This window comes from Pipistrellus kuhlii, unplaced genomic scaffold (genome assembly GCF_014108245.1).
Source record: "Pipistrellus kuhlii isolate mPipKuh1 unplaced genomic scaffold, mPipKuh1.p scaffold_m20_p_18, whole genome shotgun sequence".
In the NCBI taxonomy this organism is placed as follows: Eukaryota; Metazoa; Chordata; class Mammalia; order Chiroptera; family Vespertilionidae; genus Pipistrellus; species Pipistrellus kuhlii.
In genome coordinates this window covers 12246722-12265790 of record NW_023425493.1, presented here as the reverse complement: position 1 = coordinate 12265790, position 19069 = coordinate 12246722, and the positions used below count along the sequence as shown (strand labels likewise).

Here is a 19069-nt window from a genome sequence, read left to right as displayed (position 1 = left end):
CAGCACTATCAGACATGAAGGGACTGAGGGGAAGTTGGGATAAAAAGAGACCATGGTCTTAACCATTTGTGGTCAAAATATCTAATTTTTGCAAATTTTATTTTCATCTTTCATGATGTGACCACATTGCTAGGGGGTTGTACATGAGGGGCCTTAAAGCCTTTGCTCATTCACTTCCTGGAAACTTTGACCCAGCTTCCAGGGCTCAAATGCCGCTTTCTATTCTTAACACAGGGCCCAAAGTGATCCCATAAAAACTTAAGTCAGATCATGTCACACTTCTGCTTAAAAGCCTGCAATGTTTTCCGACGTCACTTCGAGTAAAAGTCAACAGTCCAGATGGCCCTGTATGACCTGGCTCTTTGCCTTTCTAACATCACCTCTTGGTATGCAGCCCTTCCTCACTCCACTCCAGCCTCCTACGCTTTCTGGAATGGCCAGGCACGCTCCCCAGGGGGTCTTGAGTTTACTGTTTTGCATCCTGGACTACTCCCAGATATTCTCACGGCTCCCTCTTGCCTCCTTCAGGAAACCTGGCTTGACCCATTCCCTCACTCTTCCCTATTTCTTTCCCCTGCTTCAAATTTCTTCATAGAGCACATCACTATCTAAATGCTATGCGTTGTGCCTGGCCTGCGTGGTTCAGTGGTTAAGGGTCAACTTATGAACCAGAAGGTCATGGTTGAATTCCCAATCAGGACATATGACTGGGTTGCAGGCTCCATCCCCAGTGTAGGGTGTGCTGGAGGCAGCCGATCAATGATTCTGTCTCATCATGGATGTTTCTCTCTCTCTCTCTCCCCATCTCCCTTCCTCTCTGAAATCAATAAAATAAATAAATACCACATGTTGTGATTGTCTGTCTTTCTCCTCCAGGATGTGAGCTCCACGAGGTGCAAGTCTTTGTTCTGTTCACTGCTGTGCCCCGATGCCTACAACAGTGCCTGACACATGACTGATTTCCGGTCAACGCTGGGGCCTTCGCCTTAAACTCTCCTTTTTCTAGCCCCGCCGGAAGCCCGCAGGATCACCTTCTGAGAAAGATCAGTGAAAGTACACTTACTGGAAGGCCCATGTCCCTAAAAAGGGAAGAGCAAAGGTGACAGAGGGACTGGGTTTTCTAGCATTTGAGCAAGTGGTGTTTACAACGAACCGTGTTCTTGTGAAGTGAATCACCGGAGGATTTGATCCCTGACCCCTCCACCTCCTCCCCTGTCCCCAAAGGGTTATTGTGGTATTATAGCAATAAGAAATTGCCAAATTATGTAATATAATTTCTTTTCCAAGTTCTAAGGAAAAAAACGACATTTGAAAGGTTTGTTCTTGTTTATTTCTTTTCGTTTTTCTTCCCCCTTATGACTTAGAATAAAATGAATAAAAAAATGTTACAGGAAAGTGAAAAAAAAAAATACCAACAGGTTTTTATTACAGCATCCTACTTGGTCAATGAGGTGTTGGCATTCGGTGTGATAATAAACTTAGTCACCTGACATCCCCTCTTGGTATCCAGCCCTTAGTGCCAGGAAGACAATACTGCTTGTAAATACAAAACATTTTTAGATGTTAACACAATCAAATATTTTTCAAAAAGTTAAAAAATACAAGTAAAAACAATGATTTATATAATTTCTCTACCACCACAGGAAAGCTGGGATTTTTAAAAAATATATTATCTTCTAATTTTATTCTCATATACATCTACTTTCTCACTGTGGTATAAAACACACAACATAAATTTACCATCTTCATCATTTTTTAAGTGGACAGTAGATTTGTGCATACATTTTTACATACATGTTCTATTGGTACTTACTGTATCCTGACTTTTTCTCACTGTACCTCATATCAAATAAACCTTCCATGTGCCAAATTTGTCTGATGCTTGTAATTTTAAAGATGCACAATGTTTCATTCTATGACTATGACATGTTATTGAACCGTTCACCTATCATTAGACATTTATGCTGCCTACAAATGTTCATTCTTCAACTGTTATGAACTTTTACTGCATATAGTATTTTCTCTTTAGTATTTTCAATGCTCTTCCTAGCTTGATTTTTCTGGAAGTTTTCTAGGGAAAACAAAGTAAGAAGCAACGAATCTTGCCTGGCTCTTAAAAATTACAACAAAATTGTTTTCCAGTTGGTTTGTACCAATTTATAATGATGCCAGTGAAATATGACAGTTCTAATTTCACCACTGTCACTGGCATTTGATACAGCCTTGATTTTTGTTAATTAAATATTTTTTCTCATTTTAATACATTTTTTTATATCTACTTTCCTTATTCTATTGGGAAATGCCAGTTCATGCCACTTGTGCAGTTTACTTTTGGGAGGTTATCTCAGTACTTATTTTGTTTCTTTTCATGGACTGTACATATACTATAATAGAAATTTTAACCCTTTCTCAGATTTACCATGAATATTTCCCCCATCTGTTTGTTTTTTTTTTTTAAATAGATTTTATTGACTTTTTACAGAGAAGAAGGGGGAGAGAGCTAGAGAGCTAGAAACATTGATGAGAGAAATATCGACCAGCTGCCTCTTGCACACCCCCTACCGGGGATGTGTCACAACCAATGTACATGCCCTTAACCAGAATCGAACCTGGGACCTTTCAGTCCGCAGACCGACGCTCTACTACTGAGCCAAACCGGCTTCGGCCCATCTGTTTGTTTTTAAATCTTCAGTCACAACTGTCATCTAAAGCAATTTAACATTCTTTTGCGGCTCACATCTTCCCAGTGTGATTTCCCCTGTCCCAGGTTGTCTCAGAAAATTCTCTTCGTGGTATTTTTAAAAAATTTGATATAGGATTTGATTCTGTTTTACCTTCCTAGTTTTCTTTTCTACATCTAATTATTTCATCCATTCATTTTGATGTATGAGGTGTAGGTCAAACTGATCTGTTCCTCAAATGTTAACTAGTTAACCAAGCCTCCTCCTTGGAAGAGAGTTGAAGGAACCCTTGAGTGACTAGGACAGTGGGCCTGTCATAGGAGGAGTCCTCGTGTGCTCCGCGCGGTCCCAGGCCACGTGGGAGCTACAGCCCCAACGGACGAGGAATGGTAAGTGGCTCAGTGGGAACAGAAAAGTGGCGACTACGGGAATCAAGTGTGGGACGGCACCTAATGCCCACTGTTTTTACCCCTTTTCCTTCATAAACATGTCAGCTTGACCCAAAGGTCTTCCTATCTTGTTAGAGTCCTTTTTCTTTCTTTTTTTAAAAAAATAAATTTTATTGATTTTTTTTTTTTTACAGGAATAGAGAGGGATAGAGAGTAGAAACATTGATGATGTGCCCACAACCAAGGTACATGCCCTTGACCGGAATCGAACCTGGGACATTTCAGTCCGCAGGCCTATGCTCTTTCCAATGTGATTTCTCCTGTCCCAGGTTGTCTCAGAAAATTGTCTCCATGGTATTTTTTTAAAATTTGATATAGGATTTGATCCTATCCACTGAGGCAAAGGGGCTTCGGCTAGAGTCCTTTTTCATTTGCAAGAGTGAGGGCTGTCGGTTGATAGATTTACTGCAAGAGATTTACTGAGTCCTGTGCCTGTGTGGGACGACTACGCGTTATGCCCAAGTGAAGACAAGGAGATGAGGAGGTAAGTCGAGGCGGACAACCTGGTGTAGAGATGGCTCCGCTGTGGAGAATAGAGGGTGGGGAGTCCACCTCCTGACCTCAGCCTTGCGCCGCCACCCTCCGTGCAGCTGGTCAGACCCCCTGCCCTCACAGACAGACAGAACTCTCCCCAGCCTTTGCACGGAGCCGGAATCCCACCCGGAGAGCCACGTGCACCGATTGGGAGTCGGAAGCGCCCGCCTCCACCCCCCTCCTCAGCCCGGGAGCCTGGAAACTTGAGCGGCCGCCCTGGGCCGCCATCTGACCCTTGGTCCCGGTCCCCACCGCCCACACCGGTTCCGGGGTCTCTCTCTCGCGCGGGGCTCACAGGGTGCAGACGGCAGACCCTAACCGCCTGCGGTCTTCTTTCTGGGACCGTCCTTGTTCGGCGCTGCCTGACTGCAGCTCCCCACGGCCCGCAGGTGGAGGGGAAGGCGCGGCGTCCCTACCCCGTCCCCAGCTCAGCGCGAAGTCACCCCTCTTAGGCAGAGCGGCTGCCACTTTAATCTTGTAAAAGAAAAAAGAAAGAAAAGAAAGAGAAAAACACAAAAACGGTCGGAGGTCCAGGTCCCCAAACCTGTCAACGGTGGCGTCCACCGCGAGAAGTTTGCTCTCAGGGAAGCCAGGCGGTGCTGCTCCCGAGGGCAACCACCTCCCCCCGCACCCCCACCTCCTCCCCCACCTTCACCTCCCCCCCCTACCCCTACCCCCCGAGGGCATTCATCCCGGGGCGCCCCTGGCTCTCGGGGCGCTCGGTGGGCTCGGGAAAGCCGGCTGTCTCCTCCCGGGACCTGAGCCTCCCGGGCGGGGGTGGGGGGTGGGGGGCGCGGGGGCCCCCAGGGCGGCGGAAGGAGGGAGAGGGGCGCCCTCCCCGGTGACTGATCCCCCGGAGAAAGTCCCCCAGGACTGTGTGACCCTTGCGCTGGGGGAGGCGGCGCCGATGCGCAGGAAGATGCCGTGATGGGACCCGAGGGGGAAAAAACCACCAAACCCCAAACCTCCCACTTGTGTTTCTCACCCCGATTCCCGGAGAGCGGCCGAGGGACCCCACACCGGGCTGCGCCTCGCCCCTCCCCGGCCCCACCCCGCCCGGTGGGGGGCTTTGCCTGCCCTCGGGGTTTGGGGGGCCGCCACGTGACTTCCATGCAGGGGGGCGGGGCGGCGGGATCGGGGACCCCGAGGCGCGGCCCCCGGGGAGGAGACGCGGCGGGACGGGCGGAGGGGCGGGCGGACTCGGACGGGAAGGGCCGGGGCGGGCGCGGGGAAGCCCGGGCGGCGCAGCGGCGGCGGAGGGCCGGGGCGGGGCGGGGCGGGGCGGGGCCGGCAGGTGCGGGGCGGGGAGGCCGCGGAGGAGCCCGGGGCAGGGCCGGCGGGCCGCGCGGCCGGGCGGCGGTGCGGACGAGCGCCCGGCATGTCGCAGGGGCTCCCGGCCGCCGGCAGCGCCCCGCCCAGGAGCGTCGTCGCGGCGCCGGGGAACCAGTCGCAGCCGCAGGTTAGAGAGGGAGCCGGGGCTGGGGAGGTTCGGGAGGGGGGGGGGGCGCGGGGAGGCGGTGCGGGTCCCGGAGTGCTGGCCGCGGGCCGGGGCCGTGGGGGGACCGGGGTGCGAGCCTTATCCAGGGGGCGCGTGCCAGGATCCGCGGCGCGCAGCGCGGTGACCCGAGGGCGCCGGCGCCGGCCTGGGAGGCGCCCGGGCCGCGTCCCCCCGCACGTGGGGGCCGCGCGTGGCCCTCTCGGAGGGGGACACTCAGCCCGAAGGGGCAGCTCGCGCCCAGGCGCTCCGACCTCTGTCTCCCCTTCCCCGGCCGCGGGCCGCCGCCAGAAGGGGGAGCTCGGGCCGGTCAGCCCGGGGACGCGGGGCGCGGGGCACAGGGCGGGGGGCTCCACCCCCGGCGCCGCTGGAAGCCCCTCCGCGCCGCCCCGCAACGTGGACCGCTGCGTCCTCGGCACCGGAGACCCGGCTGCCCGCGGGGACGGCGGTGGGAGACTTTCCATCGGCTGCCTTGGGACTGAGTCTTTCCTGCATTATGCCCCCCCCCCCCACACACACCTCGGGGTGGGCAAATGGTGTCACCGGATGATACTAGAGAGTCCCCCAAGGCACAGGTCTGAGTTTGCGCCTGGCTTTGCCACCCAGGCTGGACAGCCATCGGCAATGTTATTAACCTCGTCGGTCTGCGGTTCCCCCCACCTGCAATAGGACGTGTAATAATTCCAGCCTCTCGTGATTTCTGGGAGGACTTCGTTGAGATATGGTTACTAATATGGTAACCATATCTCCGCTCCCCCCTCTCTGCCCTGATAAAGGTTTCCTCTGGGTGGTCAGGTGTGACCGTAGGGAAGCTGGTGATCCGGTGTAGAGTGTGGGTGTGTGGAGGGCAGGCTGCAGCCAGCTTCAGCTGGCCCTGTGGCTTTCGGATTCTGCAGAACATAGAGGCATGGTCGGGTGACAATAGGGGACCCGCTGAGCTGACTGGATACAGAATAGCAGCCACCTCAGCACAGGTTGCTGTGGGCATACTGTGTGCTGGGAGCTGTAAGATAAAAATCTTGTTTCATCTCGTGCCGGGCCTCAAGCTGCGGTTCTGGGCATGTGTCTCCAGGGCCTGGGACCATGCCTGGCACATGGCAGGCCCTCAGTGAACACTATTGAAAGAACCGAATGAATCACACTTACAATAAACGAGAAAACCGAAAATTCAGAGAAGAGGGTCCCCAAGACCATATCGACAGTAGGAGGAGAAACACACACACACACACACACACACACACACACACACAAAGCTGTGCATTTCTAAAGCGAAAGTTCTGTCCTCTACACCACATTCCGCCCCCTGTGGTGTTCTGGGTTTGTGTACCAAGACTTCTTTGCCTCAAAAGAACTACATCTTAACACCTTGTGTCTGTTTTCTTAAGCACCAGGCCTCTTCTACTTATGATGCTATATATATATATGTGTGTGTGTGTGTGTGTGTGTGTGTATCATATATGTGTGTGTGTATCATATATGTGTGTGTGTGTGTATATACATATACATGTATTTTTATTCTTTTCTTTATTCTTGCATATGCTAAAAATTCTTTTTTTAAAAAAATATATTTTATTGATTTTCTTACAGAGAGAAAGGGAGAGAGATAGAGAGCTACAAACATCGACCAGCTGCCTCTTGCACACCCCCTACCGGTGATGTGCCCGCAACCAATGTACATGCCCTTGGCCAGAATCGAACCTGGGACCTTTCAGTCCGCAGACCGATGCTCTACTGCTGAGCCAAACCGGTTTCGGCTAAAAATTCTTTATCCTCATTACTTGGGGAGATGGTATGTGCATCTATTTGGAATTACAAGGCCAAATAAAAGGATCACTGAACACATTCATTACTTTATATGATCAGTATTTGCTTTCAATTCACACGGATGATTGAGCAGCTTTCCTGTGTATTATCCCACTAACCTCTTGACTTTTGAACTCTTTAAAAGTAGCATTACCCCCCACCCCCCACTTGGTGTCCCCTCACAGGGTCCTGAAAGCAAATGCTCCGTGTTTTCTGTAACTGAATGGAGTGTTTGTACGGTGGTGGGTACATTGTTCTGCCTGCCTGTTTCATGGAAACTCTCGGAGGATTTGACTAGGTTTGGTTACACCTCAGATACAGCTAAGGGCTTCCGAGACACATCATCTGTTTGCTTTCTGACTCGCTCCGACCTGGGAAACAGAATGTCAGTCGAGCGTGGTTCACGCCAGCCTGCTGGCCGCGGTGTTGAAGGTCGTTTGGTGTGCCGGTAGAGGTTTGTGGGTGCCATGAGTTGTAAGAGCAATCGTGATCCGCACAGAGTATCAGAGCCACTGTCGGTGTGTGGTGATGGAAGGCCTGGCACGCGGCAGGTTCCAGGCGGTTTCGGGATGCTTTCTGTCTTTCCCGTTCTCAGAGGAGCGCGCCACACCACAGCTTTCTCTTCCCGCACACGCCCTGCAGGGGAGAGGCTGATGAGCGTTGGTGGAGCTCAACAGACCTGAGTTCCACTTCCCATCCACCCACGCACTAGCTGGGGTACCTGGAGCCAAGTTCCTTAACCTCTCCGGGTTTCCAATTCCTCCTCCTTCACCGGGCGCTCACACCACACGTTTCTCAGGGGGGCCAGGGGGATTCACAGCTGAGCACCTGGGGTGTGTTCCTTCACCGGGGGCTACTGCTGCCCTATTGATGTAGCCACAGGCACTGCTGCGGCTGCAGGTGAGACAGCGAAGGCAGAGAGCCATGCTGTGTGAGGAGGGAGGTGGGGGGCCTCCACGTCACTCCTGACCACATACCTGTCTTTCCCCAGAGCCCTGAGGATGACGACAGGAAGGTCCGAAGGAGAGAGAAAAACCGCGTTGCTGCTCAAAGAAGTCGGAAGAAGCAGACCCAGAAGGCTGACAAACTCCATGAGGTGAGGCCGTGGTCAGAGCAGAGCCACGCTAGGGCCATGGAGACCCTTGCATGTGGCCGTGGCCCCGAGGTCACGTCCAGGTCATCACCAGTGTGGCCACGTGCACCTCTAATTCTGCTCCGTGCTTCCAGCCCAGGGTTCCGGTTCTTTGCTCAGGGGCCTCTTCATTTCCCCTCATCCACTGGCTGCATCTCACACCCAGGTTTCTTTCTTTATAAGACTAAAAAGACCACAGAGTCCCTGTTGAGCCCAATTCCCTTTTTAGCTAGCGCCCTTTCCTTTCCTTCCCTCACTTTTCTGCTTCTAAATGAGAGACATGCTGGCTCTATGGCCTCAGACCCTTTTTATTCCCAGTCCTCTGATTTTGTTTCTGCCCTCTTCCCCACCCAACATGTCCCCATGTCCCCCCCTTCTCTCTCTCCCTCTCTCTCTCTCTCTCTCTCTCTCTCTCTCACACACACACACACACACACACACACACACACACACTTCCTGTAGAAGCTGCTCCTGCTGAGACCACTAGCTTCATCATCCTTGACTTTGCTGGACTATTTGACACCATTCTTTAGCTTCTAATAAAAAACAGAAAAACAAAACACAAAACAAAACAAAAACCACATCACCTACTTCTCCTGACCCTCTTAACCACTTTTTCCTCTCAATTTCTTTGTTAGATTTTTCTGTCTTTGCCTGTTTTCTTAAATGTTGTTGATCAGACTCTCACCCTGGAAAATTGAATCTTTAATCTGTTTTCCCAACATCAGTCACTCTGGGAAAGACCTCTGTTCTAGCCATAACCCCACATCTCCAGTTTCCCAATGGGTCTGCTGCAGGCTCCTCGCATGCTGACTGTATAATAGAGGCCTACTGACCCCGAGACGGTCTGTTCTCACTGTCTTCCATTTGTACTTAATGGAGCTAACCATCATTCCCATCACCCACATCTGGAACCTGGGGTTTATCCTAAACTCTTCCATTTCGCCTCAACCACCGTGCATAACCCCACATCATCTCAGAGCCAGGACATGGGACCTGCTCTCTATCAGGAACTGGCCTCAGAGGCATCCAACAGTCTATCCGAGGAGCGGGGGCCCATTCCGAGCTCTCGTCTTTGTCCAGAGCTGGTGTGAATAATTACAATTTTAGTTGAGCTCTCTGCTGCCAAGCTTTTCTTGCTATAGATTGTCTCAGCAATCCAGTCTGGGGGCGTGGACGGCAGAGGAGGAGACCGGGATGTTGGGAGGGGGAATGACAATCTCTGAAAACCCTTTAACAATGAAGAGAGAACCGAGTTAGGATGTGCATACTCCAGGGAGAGGAGACCCACCGATACAGCTTCCCAGCGTGGCTGGGCTCTGGGCTCTTCAGACTGGGGTCAGGGAAGGTCCTTCCCAGCTTTGATTAGTTCCATAACCTTTCCTCAGAAGAACTGCAGTGCCCTCTGCCTCTTTTCTCCCTCCGCTCTTGCTCCTAAAGCTGTCCTGCTTCTAGCTCCCTGTCACCGAGGAACCCCTGGAAGGGACGTGGGGCTCACAGTGCATGGCCCTGTGCTAGGACACGTGCCAGTCGGGCAGCTCGGGTCTTTCCCCTCAAGAAGCTTCTAGTCCAAGGCAGCTACATTCATATAAAAAACACAAGAGGGGTTTCCCGAACTGGTTTGGCTCAGTGGTAGAGCGTCAGCCTGTGGACTCAAGGGTCCCAGGTTCGATTCCTGTCAAGGGCATGTACATTGGTTTCGGGCACATACCCAGTAGGGAGTGCGCTGGAGGCAGCTGATCAATGTTTCCCCGTCATCGTTCTTTCTAACTCTCTATCCCTCTCTCTTCCTCTCTGTTAAAAAAAAATAATAAATAAATAAAAATTAAAATATATATACACACACACACACACACACACACACACACACACACACATATATATATAATAAAGAGGAAACACAAGAGGACACTCAGTGTTAGGTCCTGAGCGATTATGTGTGTAGAGGCGACTGAATGACTTGAACAAGATCGTTCGTAGAGAAAGGTCAAGTAGATGCACCTCAGAAACATTTATTAAGCACTGCTGTGGGCATTGTGATTGGACCACAAAGGGAGGAGTAAGGTCTCATTATTCCTGTCCTTGGGAAGCACAGGAATTTCTAGGGAATGTGTATTAGTTTCCTGTGGCTGATATAACAAATTAGAACAAACTTGGTGGCTTAAAACAACACAGACTTATTATCTGACAGTTTGGGAGGTCAGGTGTCTGAAATGGATCTCACGGGGCTAACATCAAGGTGTCGACAGGGCTGTGTTCTTTCTGGAGGCTCTGGATAAGAATTCATCTCCTCGCTTTTTCCAACTTCTAGAAGCTTCTGTGTCCCTTGGCTTGTGGTCTCTTTCCATTTTCAAAGCCAGCTGGCCAGTTGAGTCTCTCTTATGCTGCATTGCTCTGACATTTTCCCCCATGGTCACATATCCTTTTCTGATTCCTTAAAAAAGACTCTTGTGATTAATTGGGTCCACCTGCAGAATCCAGGTTAACCTCCCCATTTTAAGATTCTTGACTTAATCACATCTGCAAAGATCCTGTTGCCACTTCAAGTAACATATTCACAAGTTCCAAAGAGTGGATTTGAACATCTTTTGCGGGGGGGGGGGGGCTGTTATTCTATCACAGAAAGCAACAGAACTAATTTACTACAGAGTTAAGACAAGGTGTCTCTCAATTTCTGTCACTGTTTGAGTCAATGACCACACGAACCAGGGGCCTGGGAAACTTAGGGCTGGTGCCACACGCACTCCCACAGGCTCCCTCTTAGAACCGCAGGCGGAGGGCCCTTCGGCGGGGCTCCTAGCCTGTTCTGCTGTTCACAGACAGGACTGATCCTGCCAGGTATCCATTTCCAGAAATGGGCTGGTCAGTCGATCTGAAAGCTGGTCCCTCCGTGGAAGGACACTCCCTTCTCGCCTTCCTGTGTGGAGCTAGAAGAATGCATGAGGACTGTGCACCTGGCAGAGCCCCTCAGTGAGACCACTTTGGTTGAAAACCACAGCAGCTAGGAGGAGGCCAGGACAGTGGCCCCATCCGTCTACCGACCCCAAAGCTGGAGGCCTTCAGCTGTCACTAACCACAGCCACGTCACTGGTCACAGAGCGGGTGAGGGAGCCGGGGCTGGGCTCAGGAAAATGGAAATATCCAGTCCTTCAGTAGAAGAGGAGGAGCAGCGTCTCTGGCCCACTTAAATAACCCCTCCTGCTCCATTCCTTGCCTCCTTCCAGGGAGCACGTCGTAGTTTGGGGATCTAGGTTCTTTCTATATGGCCAACGTAGTAAAAGAAAAAGAAAAAAGAAAAAAGTAAATGTAGTAAAAACTAGAGGCCTGTTGCCGGAAGAGATTTGTGCAATAGGCCTTCCTTCCCTTGGCTTCCAGCTCCGGTTTTCCTCCGGCACCCGGGACCCAGGCCTTCGCTCCGGCCGGAGTCTGCTTTCTTTGTCTTTGCTGCAAGCTCTGGCCTGAGTCTGCTGTCTTAGTCTTCACTGCAGACTCCGATTGGAGTCTGCCATCTTCGTCTTCACTGCGGCCGGAGTGCCACTCCTATAGATCCCTTTGCCCCCTCTCCCTGCCCTCCCTCTCATAGCAGGTGTCCTGCCCTGCCTGGCCACTCCAGCTGTCCTTTTAATTTGCATATTGCCTCCTGATTGGCTGGTGGGTGTAGCGGAGTGATGGACAATTTGCATGTTTCTCTTTTATTAGTGCAGATAGACTATATTTTATTTTTTTTTAAATATATTTTATTGATTTTTGTACAGAGAGGAAGGGAGAGAGATAGAGAGTTAGAAACATCGATGAGAGAGAGTCATCGATCAGCTGCCTCTTGCACACCCCCTACTGGGGATATGCCCGCAACCAAGGTACATGCCCTTGACCGGAATCGAACCCGGGACCTTTCAGTCCCCAAGCCGACGCTCTATCCATTGAGCCAAACCAGTCTCGGCGATAGACTATATTTTAAACATTGGGAAAAGAATCTTCATATTGGGGATAGGGCATCTGATAAAAAAAAATGTGGTGAGTTGAGGGCGGAGCACCTAGCATACTGCTGTCAGCCATGGCAGAAAGCCCCTCAGGCCCCCTGGGGCTCCCAGGCCACGGGTAGGATGGGAAAGTGAGAGGGGACACTGTGTGGAGGGGCCAGCTCACTGGGAGATACCCAGGAGCAGGAAGCAGCCATGCGCACTCCTCCCTCCGGAGATTTGAGAAAAGTCCCTGTCCCATAGATGCCTCTCTCCTAGACTCTGGGTAGCGCTGCTAAACATCTCAGAGTCACTCAAGATCTTTATTTGCCTTTCTTGAATACCCAGAAGGGGAATATTTAGAGCAAGACTTTTAAAACTCCCACCTTTGCCGAAACTGGTTTGGCCTGCAGATTGGAAGGTCCCAGGTTCGATTCCGGTCAAGGGCATGTACCTTGGTTGCGGTCACATCCCCGGTAGGGGGTGTGCAAGAGGCAGATGATCAATGATTCTCTTTCATCGATGTTTCTAACTCTCTATCCCTCTCTTTTCCTCTCTGTAAAAAATCAATAAAATATATATATTTTTAAATGTGAAAAAAAAAAAAAATCCCACCTTTTTCCTCTGCCCACCTCACTCACTCACCTCTTCCAGTTCCATCTCACCTAAGTCTCTCGGCCACCAGTTCTCCTTTGCCAAAGCCAGTTCTCCTTTGCCAAAGCCAGAGGACTGTCCTTCCAGGTGGGCCTCCTCTTGGAGGGCAGGCCCGGGGGTGAGGGGATGGAAGGGGGGGTGAGCAGAGCCAGGACAGGCCAAGCCAGGGGAGAGTTTCCCCCTCAGGGTAGCAGTTGCTGGAAGTCGGGCTGCAGTGATGAGCAGCAGTTACCCATGTGTGTCTGTGGACCTCAGTGCTCTCTGTGGCTTTTCAAAGCATCCCTTCACGGCGCTGACACCTCCCGTGGGGATTTCGACCCCTATTCATCTCTGGACGGCAGGCACACGCCTGAGTCCACAGTCACAAACAGGAACGGAGTGAACAGTCCAGCGCCCCCAAGGCAGAGGCTGAAAGAAAGGCCCTGGTTTCAGAAGTGGGTCAGACTGGTTGGCGCTCGGCACTGGAAGGTGTAAGACTGAGAAAGACTTCTGAGTCAGAGAAGGAAGGCAGTGATGCCACCCTTCGGAGCCCCTAAATGTCACAAACGGACGCGTTTCTTGAGTAATACGGTTGTGGTATGTGTTGCCACGGTGGTTCCAGATAATTGCGTTTTCTAAGAGAAGGCTTCATGTCAGTCCCCACTTGGTTTAGAAACCGGTGATGACACTAAAGTTTACAGCCCTTGCTGGTGACACATGCCTCTGCTGGGAAGGGGATCCGTGCAGGGTTTGGGAATAGATTAATTGTAAAATCCTGAGCGCTGACAGCCCTTTTCTGCTGGTAACCACCACCATGGGGAAATTGGCAGTCCAGGCCCGGCCACGTGAAGGTTGACTTGCTGTCCTTGCATAAGCATCGCCATTGACCTTGAAATCGGGGGTCAGGCTCAGGTCTACATGACCTTGGAAAAGTCACAGGGCCTCTCCGAGTTTCAGTTTCTTGCATGGGAAATGGGGTCTGTGTGTGGCTGTGTTCTCCGGATGGCCATTTCCTCTCCCTCCTGTCCTTTCCTGCCTTAGTCATCACTTCTGGTCCCTGGTCCCCTCATTGTCTTTTTCACCAGTCCTGCTCCTTCCCTCTGCCTCAGAGGCCTCCTGAACCCTGACTATCCCAGACAGCCCCACAGCCCCCAGTCAATCTCTCTTAGATGCCCAGACCAGGCTTGCTCAACCTTGGGATCAGGTAATTCCTTGTTGGGGGAGTGGGGGAGGGGGGAGAGCTGTCCTGTGCACTGTAGACCCTTAAGCAGCATCCCTGGCCTCCGCCCTCTAGATGCAGTAGCACCCCTCCCCCAAACCAGTCTCCAGATACTCTAGGTGTCCCCGGGGACTGACATATTGTCCCCCTTGAGAATCACTGCCCTCGACAGCTCCATTTCTGAGCAGAACTGGGACTTGCAGTGACCTCACCACCTCTCATTTGTAGGTCTCGGCCTTCTGACCACATCCTGGCAGATGCCCAGGCAGGCCGCCCAGTATTCTCAAAGCCTCCTGAGGCAAAGGACTTCCTCACTCACCTCCAACACCGGTCGTGGAGCTAAACCGAGCATCTCTTTGGAAATGGCAAAGGGCCTCATGTTGTTGATGATTTTTCATGGCTGCAAAGTCCAGGGGATTTCTTCTCAGTCTGAAGGGGGTCTTACTCTTTCCCCCGTGTCCCCTCTCTGTGTCCTCTCCCCTCGGCTCCCTCCCTTCTTTTATTCTGGTAGCACTGGTCTCACCTGAAGAAGATTTTTACTTCTCTCTTTCTTATTCACGCAGCCCTATAAAAGTCCCTCAGCATATTTGTGAGTAAAACTTAAATCTCAGAGGAGAAAGTCCCCTCGGAGAAGGCGGGCGAGGGGCCTGCCGGGTGCCTGTGCAGGCAGCTCTGGGCCCTTCCGCGCTGGGGTTTGGGGGAGAGCAGTGGTACCTTCAGCGGCAGGACTCCGTGGGGCTTCCAGAGACAAAGCTCGGAAGCTCACAGCGTCTCGCCACAACATGCCGTCAATATGGAAAGTCAGTTTGGAGTGTTTGCCACAAGAGGAGCGCTTCCTGTTCTTTGGAACCCTGCTTAAACGTTAGCTCGTTGAAACCATTCATATCCATTCTCTGTTTACTTGAAGTGGGGGGCATTTCTGGGTGTGTGTGTGTGTGTGTGTGTGTGTGTGTGTGTGAGCCTCTCACCCTCTGCTGTAGGCAGGCTTCCACCCCCCTCCTCCGATCCAGAGACCTTCCCCTTGCTCATGGGGGGCTTGGTTGCTGTGTTTGTCGACTGAATTCTGACTCTGGGACTGCAGCTAGCCAGAGGCCAGAAGAGAGCATGGGGAGCTGGAGGAGGGCTGAGGGCAGAACAGGGCCAATGTCCTAGGACAACCTGTGGGGAGAAGGGGTGAGGCCTGCTGCCTTGCGGAGTATTCCAGACCATCCTGAGAGCCTGCCCAGGAGAGGCAGGAGGCAGAGGACAGCAGTGGCAGTCGGGATCAGAGCAATCAGCCCCTTTGGGCCCCTTGTTCTTAGAGGGGGGAAGATGTCTGCAGGGGAGGGAGGGAAGGAAGTGGGTGAGAGAGGGAGACAGAGGGCTGAGGGGACCCTGAGCACTGGGGCCTGTCAGGTGGGGTACAGGAGGAGGTAGCAGAGGCCCTGGGTGCTGTGTACATTTCTGATCTTTGGAGAGAGACCTTACTTAAGTATGACTGAATATGATACAAGACTGAAGAAGACACACATAATAAGAGATGTTTCCATTGGGTGCTATGATCATGGAAGCCTTCCTGGAGGTGGTGGGCTTGAACTGGACCCACAGAGAAAAAGAGGAAGGCAGTCCAGGGGCAGAGTTGAGAATTTGCATGCACCTTAAGAGCCCTATATAATATATATATAGTGATATTTCTTAAAAATGACTAGTAAAATAAAAGGTGTGATAGATAACAAGGTTGGGCCCTCTGCTCAGGAAACATGGTGCGCCTGGCACAACAAAGCTCAATAGTGTGAATCTAGAAATGACTGTAAACAACATTTCAGCAAGACTTAACTAAGGTTGTCAGCCTTAAGAGGGCCTCTGCCACTGGCCAAGTACTGCAGAACGTATTCATGACTTGGAGGAAGGAAAGGAAGACCTGCTTGGCCTGCTTACCAAGCTTGTGGACAGCTTAAATGAAGCTTGTGGTCTCACTAATCTAGGGGCCAATCAAGATTCTGAAGGACTTGCTAGGCGGGAAAATGCTCACGGGAACCGGGTGAAAGGCAGTAGAGGTGGGTGTGAGGCCCGTCTTTAAGCTCCAAAAGATCAATCGTCCTTAAAGTACAGACAAAGAAGCAGCCGATGCAAACAGAGCTTGCACTTCTCTGCATGCTCAGGGGGGAGTCCCCGGAGCGGGGTGGCTGTGGCTTGGGTCCAGCCCCGTGCAGATCACCCGCACCATCTGCCCTCTGCGGGGCCAGGCCATCCCTGGGATCATGCACTGCATGCTGGGAAGGATACTCTCTCAGAGCCCCTGGCACATGGGAGCATGTGTGTTGGATGGCATCCAAGAGGACACAGGGGCGAGGTGTCCCACAACCCGAGGAGCCCAAAGGACCTGCGACCGTTGAGCTCAGAGAATACCTAAAGGGAAGTGGTATGGGGCTGCCTCCTGACATTTCAAGAACTGCGATGTTGAAAAAGTATTGCATTTACTCTGTGTGGTTCCCTAAGGTGGAACCAAGCCCCATAGGTGGGTTTGAAGGAGAGAGAGTTTTTGGATCAGTTGCAACGTGGCACTTCCTCCTAGAGCAGCTCAGAAACGGCGGGGACCCTCCTTTGGAGGAGAGAATGCTCAGCGCTGGCTGGGCGTCTGGGCTAGAATCACACAGGGACGGAGTCTCTACAACGTGTGCGTTTGAGAGAGACCTTATTAAGGAGACCTTAGCCGCGAAGGGGTCTCTGTGATCCCCTTTGGTTCTAAGCCCCTGTCAACAATGATGTAGAGGAAAGTTAACACACGAGTAATTGGAGCAAAGCCAGAGCAAGGGGTGTTCTCATTCCTTGACTCAGTCCTCAGCAGACACGTGTTGTGTTCGAGGCACTGGTCCAGGTGCTGGGGCCATAGCAGTGAACCCAGCAGAGACCTTTGGAAAACGGGTCAGCACTTGGGGGAAGTGGAGGCTCACGAGGGCACTAGGGAACTTTCTGGAGCGGTGGAAGCATTCTGTCTCGATCCACGTAGTTATTTACAGTTTGTCAAAACTCCCTGAATTATACACACAAGGTAGGCGTGTTTTGTTTTCTGTAAATTACACCTCATGGAGTTTTTTGGACAAAGGCCTGCCCCCCTGACCTTTTCCTCTTGGCGGGAGAGGACAGAGTAAGCCAGTGACCAAACCCTCGGGAGAGGCGGAAGGGGGGCAGGTAAATGAGAAGGTTTTCGTGGAAAGGAGACGCGCGTCACCGCGCGGGGTGGATCTGCCAGGAGGACGGGGAAGAAATGAAGTCGCTCCTTCCCTCTCCCCCAGGAGTACGAGTGCCTGGAGCAAGAAAACACTCTGCTGCAGCGGGAGATCGGGAAGCTGCGGGAGGAGCTGCGGCACCTGAGCGAGGCGCTGAAGGAGCACGAGAAGATGTGCCCGCTGCTGCTGTGCCCCGTGAACTTCGTGCCCGTGCTGCGGCCGGACCCCGTGGCCGGCTGCCTGCCCCGGTGAAGCGCGGCCAGGAGCCTGGTCCTTCTCATGCCGGCGAGCGGGGTTTCCTCCGGCCGCATCCAGGGGCCCTGCGGCTGGGCCTCCTGCATCGGTTCCTGTTCCCCAAGAGGCCGTGTCTGTTCTATCTCCTCGGCTTGTTTTGTGGCTCATGCGCCTTGGCCATCTTCCCCCGCAGCCAGATCCACGTTAGAGGGGGAGGCTCCTTGCCAGGCCTCCTCCTCCTCCTCGGCGCTCTGGGCCATGCCCACCGGGGCACCGGACTCTCAGAGCCTGGAAAGGATGGATCCACGTCGCCCAGGTTGGGAGACCACCCTCACGACTCACTCCACTTCCACTGTGGCAGCTACGAGGTTCTGCCGTTGTGCAGAATCGTCTTCTCTAGGATTGGGTAATAAAGGTAGTTATTGTTTCTCTTTTTGCCACGTTCTTGGGATTTATTTATGTTTAATTTTTTGTTGTTGTGCATTTTAGAGAGAGGGGAAGAAGGAGGGTCAGAGAGAGAAACATCAGCGAGAGAAATATTGATGGGCTGCCTCTTGCACGCACACCCCCTCCTGGGGAACCAGCCCACAACCCAAGCATGTGCCCTCCCAGGGAATCCAACCAGCAACCTCTTGGTGCACGGGTGGAAGCTCAACCACTGAGCCACACTGGCTGGGCACGTTCTTGGAGTTTAGAGACATAATGTATTTTCTCTTCCTGAGGGGGTGTCTGTTGTCTCCTCATGGGCCTTGCTTCCCCCTCCTGGTCATCTCCCCTGCAGCCTCATCCAAGCTGGGGGGCTACAGAGCAAAGGCCAAAGGGACTTCCCTGCCACCCCAGCTGGGTCACAGCTAGACCCGTTTAGCTTTCCTGACTGCTGATCTGCTCTGATCCCTACTGCCTCTGCTGTCCAGCTGGCTGCTCACCCACTCCGCTGCTAACCCCTGCGTGTCTGTACCTGCTGGCCCCCCTGGCCTGAGCCCCCAGTCCCACATAATAACTCAGGGACCAATCTCCTTCCATTTAGTTACTCTGTACCCCTAAGGCATTGCAGCCTTCTCTCCCCCCCCCCCCCCCCCCAATCCTCTACTCTGCCTGGGAGACTTAGGAGGAAGGGCCCATGGAGGCGGGTGGGGAGAGGCCACCTCTCGGAGGTGCAGTGAATCATTTTCTGCTCACACTCCGTGGGCCAGACCTCAATCCCACAGCCTCACCCAGCTCGAGGGGAGGGTGGGAAATGAAATTTGGTTTCATGCTCAGGGTGGAGGAACTGGATTTCATGACTTGGTCTCTGCCATAGAAGGTGCAGCCATTGCCCCTGCCACCTCACTGAAACTGCCCACTCCGAGGTCCCAGCAAGCTCCTTAACTTCCCAGCAGCCTAGGACAGTGGTCAGCAAACCTCAGCTCACGAGCCACATGCGGCTCTTTGGCCCCTTGAGTGTGGCTCTTCCACAAAATACCACGTGCGGGCGCACACGTACAGTGTGATTGAAACTTCGTGGCCCATGCGCAGAAGTCAGTTTTTGGCCTGGGCGAGTCTATTTTGAAGAAGTGGTGTTTGGACACTCAAGGGGCCAAAGAGCTGCATGTGGCTTGCGAGCCGCGGTTTGCCGACGAAGGGCCTAGGATACTGGCTTCTGTGTTTCTTCCTCTCTCTCTACTGCTTCTCAGTATAAAGGGGCTCCTCTTCTTGGGGCCTCAGTCCCCATCTCTTCCTCG

The 19069-nt window shown here is 52.5% G+C and overlaps 1 protein-coding gene across 1 annotated transcript; it reads left to right on the top strand.

The window, feature by feature from the left end:
- The first annotated feature begins 4971 nt into the window (after positions 1-4971).
- BATF3 (basic leucine zipper ATF-like transcription factor 3) lies at positions 4972-17783 on the top strand. The gene is made up of 3 exons (XM_036442956.2): positions 4972-5123; positions 7954-8058; positions 17181-17783. The coding sequence occupies exons 1-3, from the start codon at positions 5043-5045 to the stop codon at positions 17364-17366; spliced, it is 372 nt and encodes a 123-aa protein (XP_036298849.1). The 5' UTR covers positions 4972-5042; the 3' UTR covers positions 17367-17783.
- The last annotated feature ends 1286 nt before the right edge of the window (positions 17784-19069 follow it).

Coding starts and splice junctions, on each gene's coding strand:
- BATF3 (XM_036442956.2), top strand. CDS start 5,043: ATGTCGCAGGGGCTCCCGGCCGCCGGCAGCGCCCCGCCCAGGAGCGTC. Junction 5,124..7,953: donor GGAACCAGTCGCAGCCGCAG/GTTAGAGAGGGA, acceptor GTCTTTCCCCAG/AGCCCTGAGGATGACGACAG. Junction 8,059..17,180: donor AGGCTGACAAACTCCATGAG/GTGAGGCCGTGG, acceptor CCTCTCCCCCAG/GAGTACGAGTGCCTGGAGCA.